Consider the following 16,070-nt stretch of genomic DNA (forward strand, 5'->3'; position numbering starts at 1 on the left):
GAAGGTAAAGAGTCCCACATTGGAAAGTTGAGAAACCTAACAAGGGCTTATAAGGAGTTGGGTTACTCCCCCCATTGCCAATTACCATGAAAGCTTTCTTCACGGAAGCCATGGATGAACCAGATCAAGTTTCTTTAGACTAGAAGTATTGAGAGAAAGAGAGAGAGAGAAAGCAAAACAGAATAGAGTTCTCAAACAGATTTTCACTTCTTGATTTCCAACAGAGTTTTACAATAGACTTATATATATCTTCTAGCTAACTAACTAGTGAATTAAGTTAAACAACAGATTAACAACACTAACAACCAGCCAGCTCATTAGCCAGCTCATCCTAACTAACAGACACGTGACCATTCATTCTGGTGGTTTGGGTTGTAGACTAACATCCCCCCGCAAGCTAATGCTTGGGGGACTAAGCATTAGGTTGTCTCGAAGATACGAAAACTGAGAAGTATGCAGCCCTTTAGTGAATATATCGGCCAGTTGATTACTACTGGGAATATGAGAAACCAGCATATCTCCCCTAGTAACACGCTCACGGATAAAGTGGAAGTCGATCTCAATGTGCTTAGTACGGGCATGAAACACAGGATTGCTGGCAAGGGCTAAAGCAGAAATATTGTCACACCAAAGAACAGGGGGACGATCAAGAAAGACATGAAGATCACGGAGAAGTTGGCGAAGCCAGGATAACTCAACGGAAGTAATAGCAAGAGCCCTGTATTCAGCCTCAGTCGAGGAACGAGAGACAGTGTTCTGCTTCTTAGCACACCAAGAGATAGGATTATGACCGAGAAAGACAACATACCCTGTCGTGGACCGACGATCATTGACATCACCTGCCCAGTCCGCATCAGAATATGCTTGCAGATGCACATCACCAGAGGTGAAATGAATGCCATGAGTCAAAGTACCGGCCAAATAGCGCAGCACACGTTTGACAGCAGCAAAATGGGAATCTGTAGGAGTATGCATAAACTGGCAAAGAGTGTTCACGGCAAAAGCAATATCAGGTCTGCTGAAGGTAAGATATTGAAGCCCTCCCACTAGACTTCTATAGAGAGTAGGATCCGAAAGGGGGGTGCCATCAAACTTGAGTAATTTTGCTGTAGGTAAACAGGGTGTAGAACAAGGCTTGCATTGAGTCATACCAGCTTTAAGAAGAAGATCAGTCGCATATTTGGATTGATTAACATGAATACCAGTGGAAGAATACTGAACTTGGAGTCCTAGAAAATAGGTTAATTGGCCGAGATCCTTCATATCAAATTCACGACTGAGAGCTGTAATAGTCTGTTGAAGCAAGATACTATTATTCCCAGTCAAGATGATATCATCAACATATAAGAGGAGAACAAGAAGATCACTCCCAGAGACACGAATAAACAGAGATGTATCAGCCAAGGATTGAACAAAACCAAGAGTGAGTAAGTGAGTAGTGAAACGCTCATTCCAAGCCCGAGGAGCTTGTTTCAACCCATAGAGGGACTTCAATAAGCGGCACACATGATTAGGATGAGCAGAATCTTCAAAACCTGGGGGCTGCTGCATATAAACCTCTTCATGAAGTATACCATGAAGAAAAGCATTCTTCACGTCAAGTTGTTTAATGGTCCAATGATATTGAGCAGCTAAAGCAAGGATCAAACGAACTGTAGAGTGCTTGACAACAGGACTGAATGTTTCATCATAATCAAGACCAGCCTCTTGATGAAACCCTTTGGCAACCAAACGAGCCTTGTGCCGAGAAATAGACCCATCAGCATTTTTCTTAAGCTTAAACACCCATTTACAACCAACAATGTTCATGAAGGGTTGACAAGGAACAAGAGTCCAAGTATGCTGCTTTTCAAGAGCCTTAAACTCATCAACCATAGCAAGATTCCATTCTGAAACCTTGGCAGCCTGAGAGTAAGTCTGCGGTTCATGGAAAGGAGAAGGGCCATTTGTGGACTTGGCAGCCAAGAAACCATGGCGAGACTTGATAATTCCAGACTTGGAGCGAGTCTGCATAGGATGTGAGTTAACAGGTGGAGCAGGAAGGTCCACAATAAGATCGAGAGAAGGGGACTGAGCCAAGGCATGCGCAGAAGGAGAAGATAATGTGACTGACTGAGTGGAGGACTCTGGTGGTACCTGATCCTGTAGTGGCAGTAGCTGATCCTGTACAAACTCAGTAGAAGAATCAAGAACATCAACAGAAGAGACAACGTCCCTTGTATTAGATACTGGACTTGCTAATTGAGTAGGAGAAGAAGGAGCCTCTGGTAAATCAGCAAGGCTAAGAGAACATGCAGAGTGTAAAGAAGACCGAGGGGAAAGGGAAGGACGTAGTGGGTTGAAATCTGGTGGTTTAGGACTGTCTAGGGAAAAGGAAGAATTCTTAAAAGGAAAACAAGTCTCATCAAAGACAACATGACGAGAGATGTAAATGCGATCAGTTTTGGGTACCAGACAAAGATAACCTTTATATTCCAAAGAATACCCCAAAAAGACACATTGTTCAGACCTAGGATGCACTTTAGATCGAGTATAGGGTCGTAACAAAGGATAGCATGCACATCCAAACACCTTCAAAAGGGTAATATCGGGTTCTTTGTGGAATAGCTGAGAAAAAGGAGATTGCATATCTAAAGACTTGCACGGCATCCTATTAATGAGATAGTTAGCAGTGGATAAGGCATGAAAAAGATATTTGGAAGGAAGAGCAGCAGTAGTGAGAAGTGTAACAGCAGTTTCAACCAAGTGGCGATGTTTCCTTTCAGCTCTTCCATTTTGCTCAGGGGTGTAAGGACAAGACTTATGGTGTAAAATTCCTTTAGAACCAAGATAGGTCTGAAAATCGTTACTGACATATTCACCTCCACCATCAGATTGGAAAGTCTTAATGGATGTAGCAAACTGATTCTCAATGTAGGCAAGAAAATGAACAAAAGTAGGGAAACAATCAGATTTCTTCATTAATGGAAATAACCAACAGAAGTTGGTACACTCATCAAGGAAAATTACATAGTACCTATGACCATGCAAAGAGGAAGAAGGAGTAGGACCCCAGACATCCGAGTGTATCACTTCAAAAGGGATTTGAGACATAATATGGGAAGATGGAAATGGTTGTTTACACATCTTGCCATGTAAACAAAAGCTACACATATGTGGCAAACTAGGAGAAACGGGAATATGAGCTTTGGCTAGCATAGAACTAGTAATATGATGAGAAGGATGACCTAATCTATAGTGCCACAGAGTATGGCACACTTTGTGACTATGAAAGGCAGCCAGGCTAGGAAACTTTGAAGGTGTCCTTGTTGGAAGCGGATAAAGACCATTATGGCACTGTCCTTGATACAGAATTCGCCCCTGCAGATCCTGGATTTGGAACCACAATGCATTATATAAAATCTGGCAGTGATTATCAAGACAGAACTGATTAATCGATAACAGATTAGTAGCAAGATTAGGAACATGCAAGACCTCAGGTAGATGAAAGACTTGGTGACCAGAGACAAGAGAGGAACTACCAATATTAGCAATCCTAAGTCCAGTACCATTACCTATAGTAACATTATCTGTGGAAGTGGAAGGATTGATGTTGGAGAGCAGCTGAAGATCGGATGTCATATGGTTTGTAGCACCACTGTCTGTCAACCATATATTGGGATCTGAGAAAGAGCCACTAGCTGTTGCAGTAAGAGCTGTAAGTGCTGGAGATGGAGGTGTGCCCTGATATGAGAAATTGGTGCGATGTGGACAATTAGGAGCTGTGTGACCAAACTGGAGACAGATTTGACATGTTTCAGTAGCTGGAGAAGATGCAGCAGTTGAAACTGGTGGAGCCGTGGGAGAAGGTGACAGAACACCAGGGCTGGAGTTTGGAGAGACAAAATACTGAGGAGAAGAACCTGAGTTGCCCCCTGGATGCCATGGACCAGTATTGTTGAAACCAGCATTGTTATTCCACGAACCAGAACCTTGGTTCCATTGACCATAGGAATTTCCTGACTGACGACCGTGATTCCACTGATTGGTAGAACCATTCCAGTTAGGGCCATTATTACCACCATTAGTACCACCATTCCAGTTCGAACCATTATTACCACCATTATGACCACCATTCCAGTTAGGACCATTATTATTCCAAGGATTGCCTCGGCCACCATTATTCCACGATCTGCCCCGAGACCAAGAGCCACGACCACGATAATTCGGGCTTCGATTCCAGTGAGGTTGCCAGTTGGGATTAGCACCTCCACGATCAACCATACCAGAGTGAAAATTATCACCGTGAGCAACAGGTGGTGACGAGGAAACGGTGCCCTTCTGAGCCACCATAGCCGTCATGATTGGAGAATTAAAGGACTTAGCAGCAGCATCCAAATCACATTCTTCTTCAAGCAGTAAATCACGTAGCTCCGAAAGAGTAACTCGAACTGGTCGAGCACGGATATGAGATTTGAAGGGATTGAATTCCACAGGCAAGCCTTTGAGAATAAGCAAAATCATATCCTGATCAGAAATAGAATGACCAGCAGTTGACAATTGCTGTCGAGCTGCACTAACCTTCTTCCAATAGACCTCCACAGAATCAGTTCCTTTCTGCATTCCATGTAAATTATTCTTAAGATGCATGATCTTAAGCTCAGAGATCGAAGAATAACGATCTCGCAGTGTTTTCCAGGCTTCCGTAGCAGACTTACAATTCATCATCTCAGAGAAAGCATCATCTGAGAGACTTGCAGCAATTAAGTTCAAAATAGCAGTATCCATCGCTTCCCAGTCGAGATAATCATCTCCATCAGGATCAGCAGGCACCGTAACCGTGCCATCAAGAAACTCAGAAAGTCGATAAACTTTGAGAAATTTCGCAACCTGATAGCTCCATTGCATATAATTTGTATCATCCAGTTTCAAAGTAATATAATTGGAGGCATTATGAAGCAAATCAATCGGTGTAACAGAGGTTTTCCCCATTTTCAACAGAAGGTAGGGTTTAGGCTCACAATCAACCAGTGCAGAAATTCTAAAATTCAGACTGTGTTCATAAAGAAACGAAGCAAGAGAGTGTATTGGCAGATCAATTCGAACAGGCAAGAATCGAAAAAGGACAAAGGTATGAAGAAATTGAGAAGAAAGCAGAACCTCAAAAAGATGAGCGAGAGAGAGGAACGAGGAACGAGCTAAGAATTGAGGAGCGGAATAGAGAAATTAGTCACGATATGCAGAGGTAATGCTCTGATACCATGAAAGCTTTCTTCACGGAAGCCATGGATGAACCAGATCAAGTTTCTTTAGACTAGATGTATTGAGAGAAAGAGAGAGAGAGAGAGAAAGCAAAACAGAATAGAGTTCTCAAACAGATTTTCACTTCTTGATTTCCAACAGAGTTTTACAATAGACTTATATATATCTTCTAGCTAACTAACTAGTGAATTAAGTTAAACAACAGATTAACAACACTAACAACCAGCCAGCTCATTAGCCAGCTCATCCTAACTAACAGACACGTGACCATTCATTCTGGTGGTTTGGGTTGTAGACTAACACTTTCAAGCTTTGGATCATCCATGAATGTTTTGATGCACCTGTGCTGTAATTCGTGGTATAAATGGGATAAAAAGCTATTTCGAGTGTCTACACCCCTGAAACTTAAAAACACATCGTAGTTCCATTGAGGAGGAGCCGACTGATCAGCTGAAGGAAGAAAGGCAGAGGCTCTTTGGGTGCTCAACGCCATTGGAAATCTGCTGCTTCTGCTGTAAATACTACTCAATGAAACAAGAACTTCGCTAATTAAATATTCAAAAATCAAAGCACTCAACTGATCATAAATGGCTTGAAAAATCACAAAGATTGAAATTGAAATTTGGAAACTTAGGGGCGTTGAAGGCATATAATGCAGCAGAACAAGTTTCAGAGCAACTGGATAAATTTGGATAGTCAAACATGGTGTTAATTTGGATCATCTAAGCAAACAGGTCAATTTGGACCATGTTAGCCAGAGAGAATTGGTAAGACCAACAATATGAAGCAAAGCTAACAGCCTCAGAAAAGAGACACAGAAAGAAAGAGACAGAAGTTGGAAACCGTGTAGTTGCGAGGCGAGCACGCGGTTTCTCTTGGGTCAATGAAGACTATCGGGCCAATTATTTATTTTTATTTATTTAATTTTATTCTTGGTGTGAGAAAAGGCAATTACCTGATATTTCCCTCAGATCAATCAATAATATAATTTTTTTGTTAAAGCATCAAGGATATTCCCTTCTGGCATGAAATCCCCACCATCTACAAAATCATTTGAATACAAATGCTTACTAATATTCCCAATATGAAGTAAGCATTGACTCAAAATTCATTAATTAGTCACCTCATCTGCAAATGCTTCGCCCAAAGAGCAATATAACTCTGCACAAATCACAGCCCAACCCAGTTTTGTTAGGGCAATTTGCAGTGATCACAGTGGGTTCCCCAACCTTCTCCGCCTTGCTAATTACCACAACATCCTGGAAAGCTCAGTGGCAACAGAGAAAATGTGAACCAAAACGCACTGCATGCCAAAGTCAACAAAATTTCCTGTCCATGGACTCACTGCAACCTTCTCTGCCTTCCTCTTTTTTTTCTCTGTGTGTTTCCTAAGAGACTATAGTGCAAATATGATCAAGTTTTCTACTTGACAAATTCAAATCTGTACGAGTACTTCCTATCTCTTAGCTTGAGCCTTGAAATATAAATATGAATTTAACTCGGTATACCAACTTCATATCTCTGTTTTACTAAAACCACAAGAAAAAAAGGTCCAAAATGGATTAAAATCTGTAAAAAAATCATTCTTATCTTATAGCTGGAAAGGGAAGAATAAATTAAACTAGAGTTGTTGTCAAATTATTAAATAAAGATCAAAACCAAATTGTACCAACTTGAGATCTCTGTTTTATAGAAGACAGTCGGGTCAAAGGAAAATAAAGGTGAAGGAAATTACCCGAACAACACCCTCCCTAGCTGACAAAACAAGAATACCTGAACAAGAAACAGCTCCAGGGCACTCCCTCTCCACTGGTTCTTTAATTTCTTCAATGTACCTAAAGCTTCTCATCCAAAAGCTCATGGTCTGAAAAATAGCCAAAAAGAAAAGAATTAAAACAGGGGAATAAGTACTGATCTATTGGATAAAACATAATTCGGCTCTATATAGGTTTCAGAAACAAACAAAACTAAAAAAAAAAAAGAAGGGTTTTTAGGTCTAATGATCTCCAAATTTTGACCCGATTCGCATTTTGGTCCCTTAGTTTCCAAAATCGTTACTGTGATCCTTCAACTTCACTTTCATTAGGACAAATAATCCTACTATCGATTTTGTTATCTTTTATGTCCAATGCATAGGCAAAATGGTATTTGTGTATTATTTCAAGTAGTTTCTCACTCCTTATTGCTCCTTTCTTTATGAGATTTATCAATTTTCCTTTTGCACATTCAATACATGTTTTATCCTTTTCATGGTGGTTAAGTGGTAGAAGAATTGATTCTTTGCTTAAGAGATTCATTCTTTCTTTCGAGACATGTCCAAGTCTCTTATGCCACAGTGTGAATGATTCTGTATTACAAGACTATTCTGAGCTTGTCACATTTATCATCTATGTATTTTGATTTGGCAATTTGCAGTTCAGACGAAACATTCCATTTATCAACAATCCGTTGCCAATAAAACTTTTATTTCTGAAAATAGAGAAATCAGACTCATCAAACTCAAACTTTTACAAGTTTGCTAACTGATAAGAAGTTCCTTGTCACAGAAGGAACATAAACAACATTAACTAATTCCAAAATAAAACCTGACTCCAACTCAAGACTAGCTAAACCAACAAAATCTACTCTACTTTTTCTCCATTTTCCACGAACACCTTCAAGTCATCCTTGTTGGGCACCCTCTTTGTTTTGAATCCCTGCAAAGAGTTAGTCACATGAACTGTTGCACCACTGTCTAACCACCATGAATTAGATAAAACTTCAACTGTATTAGATTCATAAATCACATAGACGTTTTCATGATTACCTTTTCCCTTTTGCTTGTCCAACCAACGGTTGTATCTTCTGCAGTCTCTCTTTAAGTGTCCAAATTTCTTACAGAAGAAACACTTCAAACCTACTGGACCCATGCCCTTTGCAGTTTCATCTTTCCTTTGCTGCTTATCTGCATTCCTGTTTTTGGTCCATTCCTTTGGTTTGAATTTAGCATCCTGAACTAAATACACTTGTTCTTTGCCTTTGTCCTTTCTAATACTTTGTTCTTCCTGCGCACATATACCTATCAAATCAGCAACTGACCATATCTCCTTCTGAGCAATATAAGTAGTTTTCAACTGTCTATAAATGCTAGGTAGAGAGTTAATGGCGAAGTGCACCATCATGGTTTCATCTACATTGACTTTCAGGGCTTTAAGCTTGTTTCCTATCTCAACCATGTTCAGAATGTGGGTGCTTATGCAGCCTTCTCCATTGTATTTCATATATGTCAGTTGGCTCATGAGTGTGCCTATTTCAGCTTTTTTGGATCCTTGGAAATTTTCTGCAATAGCTTCAATGAACTCCTTAGCATTCTCAATTTCAGTAATGCTGCCTCTGACTTCTTCTGAAATAGATCTCCTCATGATCAGAATTGCCATTTTGTTGGCCTTAATCCACTTTGCATATTTTGCCTTAGTCTCAGCAGATGCATCATTTGCAGGCACTGATAGAGCTTCATCATTAAGAACCATTTCATAATCCAGAAGTCCAAGAGCAATTTCCACATCTTCTCTCCATTTCTTATAATTTGAGCCAGTGAGAGTTCGAATCGAGTTATGATTGACTGTACATGTTTTAAAACAAGATAAGCACTTTATATAAACAACTTTCCCCAAAACTTTAATCAAACATACTTAACTCACATCTTTGGACAGTAAATTAAGCATGCTTATTGACACTGGAAAACAAATATATGTGAATTTCCTAAGCAAAAGATCTTCCACATCTTTGGATAGAAGAAAATCTTTCATTAATCCATATCTATCCATATCCCATGTCGATCCACCATGATAAAAACATATCAAACTGCTTACATCTTTGGACAAAAAGCCTTTCGACATGTTTTGCGTCATGATGCACATTTTTAGATCCTAAACTTTGAATACAGTGATCATGCAGTAATTGAGTCGCTTTGGCTCACTCAATCACTACACAAGGACTGTAAGCATTGATCTGTAGAAACCATAAAGAACATGATAAAGTTCATACTTTATACTGTTATCATGTCATGCTTTATAACTTAAAACTGTCAGTTTATTTCTTTTAATTTTCCGGCACGAGATTTGTTAGGTAGAACATGATATAACTAGGCTCTGATACCACATGTTAATCTTGTAAGTTGTAACACGTTGAATACTAACCTGAGTCCGACATGGTGCTGGAGCAGATCAATTTGCACAAAGCTATGGAAGGTTCTTCTCCTTAGATATCGATCTTTATAGCTATATGATGGGTGAATTTCTGATTAGCTTAGGTGTATCGGATCTAGGAGGGAGCCTTTTATTTATATGCATCTATCTAAGTGTCTTGTCCATCAAGAAACACTTAGAGATATCCTTCATGCGATAGAATTAATATGTTCCAATCCTTGTAGAGCTAGGAACCCTTAAGCCTTTTATTAACCATCTTAAACACTGTTTACAGGCTGCCTAATCGAGATGGGTTTTGGGTCCTTGATAAATAATAAGTCTTTGCAATCCTTTATTGATTAGAAGATCACTTCAGTAGGTTTAAGGCAATAAACCTTCTTACAGTTTTTCCACCTTGCAGGACATATAGTGCCTTAGTTTGGTTGGTTTTTCTTGTTCTACATGGTATGTATTGATACTGCATCATTTGGAATTCTTACTGTGTAGCTGATTGATCTGATTTTTAATTAATTTCATGAGGTAGGTCCACATTGGGTTTTGCATTTTTGCGGCGATAGCTCCTCCAATTGTCTTGAATGGGAAATCATTGATCTAAGTTCTACCCTTTACCTTTTTTTTTTTTTCGTTGTTAGTGTTTTCGTGATTTTGTTTGTGTCTTGAGTATAATATTCTCTAGTCAGTTGGTTGAGCAATGACAATTTAGCATGGAAATTACTACTAAGTCATAGTACATTTTGACAAGCCATCCGTGAAAGGAAAATGACTTGCCTTAGCTTTTGCATTAAACACATGTTTCAGTGATTGGAAGTGTAACACTAATAACTGAAATGGGGAAGTGCCATCCTGAATTGCAAAAAACTGAGCATCAACATGTCTACTTGAGTTTCCTTGCTGGAAAATATTCATTTAGCATGAGCAGTATGATAACTATATTGTCTGGAATTTTGGGTACCTTAAATTTTTTTGTATGGCTTTTACATTGACTAATACCTATGCATAGGTACATTTAGAGGTCGTCAACGGGCCTGGCCCAAATTTTATGGGCTTGGATTGGACGGGGTTGGACTTCAAAGAGGTGAGAGAAAATAATGAGTTAGGTCGAGTTGGTGTTTTTTAGAAAATTCAAAGCCAAGCTTGCCCCATGAGCTAGGCCTAAGAAAGCACACCGGGCCGGGCCCCTCCAAATAGACCTACTTTGTTTTTCTCTTCTTTTTTGCGGAATAAATCTTTGTCCACATACGAAAAAGGAAATGTTGGCCATCATTTTTGCAATGGAGAAATGGCGGCTGTACCTCGTCGGATCCCACTTCAAAATCATCACTGACCACCAGACATTATGCCACCTCCATGATCAGCGTATTACCACACCGGCACAACACAAATGGCTCGCCAAGTTGCTAGGCTACAATTACACCTTAGAATACAGAGCATGGAGTCTAAATAAAGTTGTTGATGCTTTGTCTTGTCAATCCAAAGATGTTACCCTTCTCGCGATTTCTACTCTAGTGTTTGATGGTATTGTTGACATTAACAAACAATTTTGTTTTAGAATTATTTCGTAACATTTGCTTTGGCTCGAATAAGCGTGAAGAAACTTCAGTTAAGTCAAGGAAATATTGAATCACACCATTTGCACTTACTTCAACAAAGGAAGCGTGGACCTCTTCAATAAAAGATTTATTTATTTATTTTTGTATAGATCTGCACTCCCTGGGATCTATAAACCTTTTGGATATCATTAACCAAAGAGATACGTCTTTGTACTATAGTTAGCTCAGCATAACCAATTATTCGTGATTGATTAGATCATTGATGCAAAAAATATCCAAACCTCTATAAAATTTCTTAAAAGTAAAAGTATAAGAAGCTCTTGGAAAGATCGAATAGACAAGTAATTCGCCTTATTAATATCTCAAATCAATGATGGGTTCTGCAATATTTTGTTCATTAGTTACTCTAGATTATTTCATTTCCATGTAAAGATCATTTTCTTCACAAGTACGCTCACCTACTTTGCCAAATATGGATACACCCCCATGGGCTTTGGCAATGTTGATCAGTTTGCCCTCTACACTTCTGATCCCGATACTATCACCATTATTCATGCTCTTAGTACCAACATCACAGCGCCATCAGGCTTCTCTTTTAAGAATCAACTCTTCTTGTATCAGAATCTCATTTTTGTACCCCATACGTCAGATTGGCATCTCAACATTTTCATCGAATTTCACTCTTCTCCTGTGGCAAGCCACTCATGGACTGATCACTACTCACCTCGTCACTATCCGTTGCCGTTTTGCTTTCCTTGAAGGCAACTTTAGCCATTCTATCCTTATGGTTCAGTTATTTACCTTTTCTTACGTGGCAACCAACAGATTGGCCCTAACAAACCTTTGTATAAATTGCTATAGCATCAATGAGAAAAGGCAGGATAGAACTTTGCCAATTACTTATTTATCTATTTCATTTCCTATGTTTTCAATACTCTGTACTAATACCTATCACAAGGCCTCCTAGCCAACCGAGTACTTGGAGGAGCTACGCAATCTGGAAGATCTATGGAAGGCTGCTTTTCCTGTTGCGTCAGAGTGGGATAATTTGGACAATGTGTATCGATTCTAGTGGGATTCCCACAAATCTCAAACAAGCATCCAAAAAAAGGGGTAGGCTGTATGGGATTGGGAACGTCAACAAAGTCTATCTCGTTGGCGGTACGGAGCTCAACACATCCCTTTCAATGGAAACATATATTTTACAAAAAAAATTAGCATTTTTATTATAGATATCTATCTTGTCTATCTACTTATAAGACCAATATCAACGTGATATTTTATGTCACCAATCTTTATGAGATAAAGTGAGATACTCAATAATTTCAATTTTTATATAACTAATGGAGGAATAGAAGTTCCTCATTTTTTATTCAATCATGTAAGGGCCAGAAGATTCCTAGATTTCAATCCTTATAATATAAATATTTGTGGACTTGAAATTCCCCAATTCTTAAAAGGCAAATGAAGACCTGAAGCTCTTGGATTTATTTTTCATTGGAACCAGAAGTTTCAATAATTTATTTTATTGCAATATTTTAATTTTTGTTGTATTTTATTTTTACTTAGTTCTTTTCTTTAGTGTTATTTTTGTTTTATGCAAGGACCCGAAGCCCCTAAATTATTTAATTAAATAAAGACCCAAAGTCTCTTAGTTCTCAATCCATATAATATCTATACAAGGACTTGGAGTACTGCAATTCTCAGAAAGTAAATCAAGACTTGGAGTTCTTCGATTTTTCTCTAACTTGGAACCAGAAGTTCCAACAATTTATTTTATTTCATTATTTTAACTATTATTTTATTTTTATTGTTATATTCAGTTATTTATTTTCATTTCAATAATTTATATTTAAGGACCCAAAGTTCCTCATATGACACAAAATTCAGATATCTTATAACCCGAAGTTCTTATTATGTATAATCCAAACTATAAGTTTCGGCCATATGTGCATTAAAATAGGTAAATTCTAGAACATGAAGTTCTAATTGTGTCAACCTCCAAATTGATATTTCAATAAGTGCATATGTATTATGATTTTGGGCTGAAAAATATACATCATGATAAGAACCTGAAGTTCCAACATTATTTGGATTCATGTCTTCTATTTTTTTTATTTTATAAATTTTATTGTAGTTTTATTTTTATTACCTTGAACAATATCATATTACTACAAATTTGGATATGCAGTTCAAAACCATATATTCTTTTTAATTTGATATATGCACCCGAACCTGAAGTTTCAGATATATGTTAATATATATCCAAAGTTCATAATTGTCTATTGAGATTAGTATTAATATGAACACGTAGTTCATATCCTGTCAAGAACCTGCAGTTTTGGCATAACATAAATAAAATGTTAATTGAACCTGAAGTTCAGAATCAAATGACCTATTTTTTTTTTCTTTTATCTTTATCATGGTTTCCATAGTGGAATCAAAAGATTGGAACTTTCAAGTTCATTGGTTCTTAGTTTTTATTATTCTTATATTTTATTAGAACTTGTAGTTCTATATCACACAATCTAATTGGAACTAAAAGTTCTTCAATTATCATATCTATGCTATTGCTATCAAATTGAGACTGAAAGACCTTTGATTCATATTTAGTTTTGAACATATTCTTAAAATCAATACTTTTATATAATCTTTTTGAACTTGATGTTCAAGATCAAATTCAGTCTATAGCCATAAGTTTTATTTATATGACTTGCTAGAACCCGAAGTTCTATACTTTAAAACTTGAAGTTCAAAACTTTTTAAAATTTCAGTTTATAATAGAAATTTACGAATATCTTCATATTAGAACATGTAATTTTATAAATTAAATTTATATTAAAACCGTTTGATATATTCAATTTATCTTATAACATTCTATTTTATGTTTCATATTTTATCATATTTTATTTTTATTTTTAGAACTAGATGAGATTATTATTGTAAGTTTTTTGTTTTATTTTAAAAAATTAATACTACTTTATTGTCTTTGTGAATTATTTATTTATATCTTATTTGGACCAGAAGTTCCATGTTATGCAATTAGTTGAAATTAGAAGTTTCATTATACATATTTGAAATACAAAAATTTAATTTGAGATTATAAAAATATGAACTATTTGAAATGACATACTTAATTCAAAACCTGAAGTTTTGATTACACATTTTAATCAAAACCCGGAGTTTCGGATATTTAATTTGTATTATGAACCAGAAGTTATCTCCAAACCAGAAGTGATGGATTTTAAAATTTTAAGTCCACAAAGAATGTTTTAAGTATATTATATGAACCAGAAGTTCAATTAATTTTTTTTCTTTTTTTCATGGATATAAAAGTGGATATTCTTATATATATATATATATATATATATATATATATAAGAAAGAAAATAGAAATCCAAGTAGGATTGTAATGTGGAAGAGTATAAAGGAATAAATTTATCCTTTCATATTCCAGGTGCTCTAGTAGTAGCAATATGGAAAATATGATGTGTTTCAATTGTTGGTAAATAGAAAGTCTTTATTATGCATCCACGAATTTCATACGATTGGATCTTTTATTTCCTAAAGAAATATAATCATTACATAATTCCCTGAAGAGAATGTAAGCTCTATATCATTTTCCGAAACAAATATCACTTACACATTATCCCAGAAGTGAAATGTGTTTTAAGTTAAATAGTATAAATGGATGGTCTTGTATGACAAAGCCTCCGAGAATTATGATATTTATTGTTAGTGAAACAACACACACAACTATTTGAGTTGATTGAGCTTAATTACCACTCAATTTGGTAAATATCATAGTAGGTTATTGACAAGTCAAATTATGTACTTACAATGTTTGATATTACTTAGTTCCAGAAGAAAATTACATAGCTTCATATATGCACACAATTGAGTTAATGTTGAAATTATGAATAAACATGACTAGTACTTATGGTCTCGTGCTAGAAGCATATTAATAATAATTTGCTACATATGAACTCATTTTTTGATTAGAACCAAAAGTTCTTTGATCAGTAATAATTTATGATGTGAAAATTTTATTTTTGATTCAATAGTTTTGGAGACTATGGTATTTATGTTACACTATATATTGAGCGAACTTGAAGATTTTGTTTCACGTTATCATCTTTATATTATTTATATTTAGTCCCTGAAGGACAACACTTACCACTCCAATCAAATAGTGTTATTTTGAAGAGACCAATTTTCTATCGTTAGGGGGAAAAAAGGTTGTTCCTGAAGAACGACGTGAATTGTTATGAAAGGTTGTTCCTGAAAAACGACGTGAATTGCCATCTAATGTAAAAGTAAGATATGAAAGAAATCGCAATCTAGAAGATTGCAAGTCAAATGCTAGAAGCATTTAAAAACACAGCTGAAGTGATAGATCACATGAAAATGTTGATGTCTTAATTAGGCAATCTAAAGTGGTGGCAAATGATTTATCTAGTTATGTGCCTAAGTAGTCAACAATGGGCTTCACTGAAGTTGAGACTATATTAAAAGGTCCATGCATCCTAAATAATATAATACTAAATGAAATATCCACATTTCCTATATATTTAATATCGGAAGAGATACAATCTTATAAGAAGACATAAGTCTATTAGAAAACAATGAAAACCCTTGAAGAGGCACGGGTACCCAATGACTATGAAAATGTCTATATCTTATGCATGCATGAAGAGAAATGTGGGTTTATAAATTGATGATTATCAATGATACTGTTTATATATAGTACGTACTAAAGTTATCAATGACTATGATGATATTGATCCGCATTTTATTATGATTGTCGACAATATAAGGAAAGATTGACCAAACTGGAAGAGGCAGTCCAGTAAAATTGAATATTTTTGAAAAACGTGGAAGAAATGGACCTAGAGTTCGAACACCAAAAGATATGAAATTGTATAGGTTACAAATCGGTGTTTGTGATGAAGTGAAATAAAATCACTTGATATGGCAAAATGTATCCATGTAAAGACATGAAATTTTTATGATATTATCCTAGTACATTATGTAGATGTAGCCATATTTCTTTTTACGAAGCATGTTCACTGCATATTTATGGAGACTTGCA

At 36.4% G+C, this 16,070-nt stretch overlaps 1 protein-coding gene across 1 annotated transcript in view; it reads right to left on the bottom strand.

Annotated features, from left to right (window-relative positions):
- LOC109947071 (TMV resistance protein N-like) overlaps window positions 1–6,178 on the bottom strand; it is a 7,686-nt gene extending 1,508 nt beyond the window's left edge. Inside the window, exon 1 of the mRNA XM_020556470.1 lies at window positions 5,545–6,178. Within this exon, the coding sequence (XP_020412059.1) occupies window positions 5,545–5,890 (346 nt within the window). The 5' untranslated portion in view covers window positions 5,891–6,178. The remainder of the gene's footprint in view (window positions 1–5,544) is intronic.

Source organism: Prunus persica, chromosome G2 (genome assembly GCF_000346465.2).
Source record: "Prunus persica cultivar Lovell chromosome G2, Prunus_persica_NCBIv2, whole genome shotgun sequence".
Lineage (NCBI taxonomy): Eukaryota > Viridiplantae > Streptophyta > Magnoliopsida > Rosales > Rosaceae > Prunus > Prunus persica.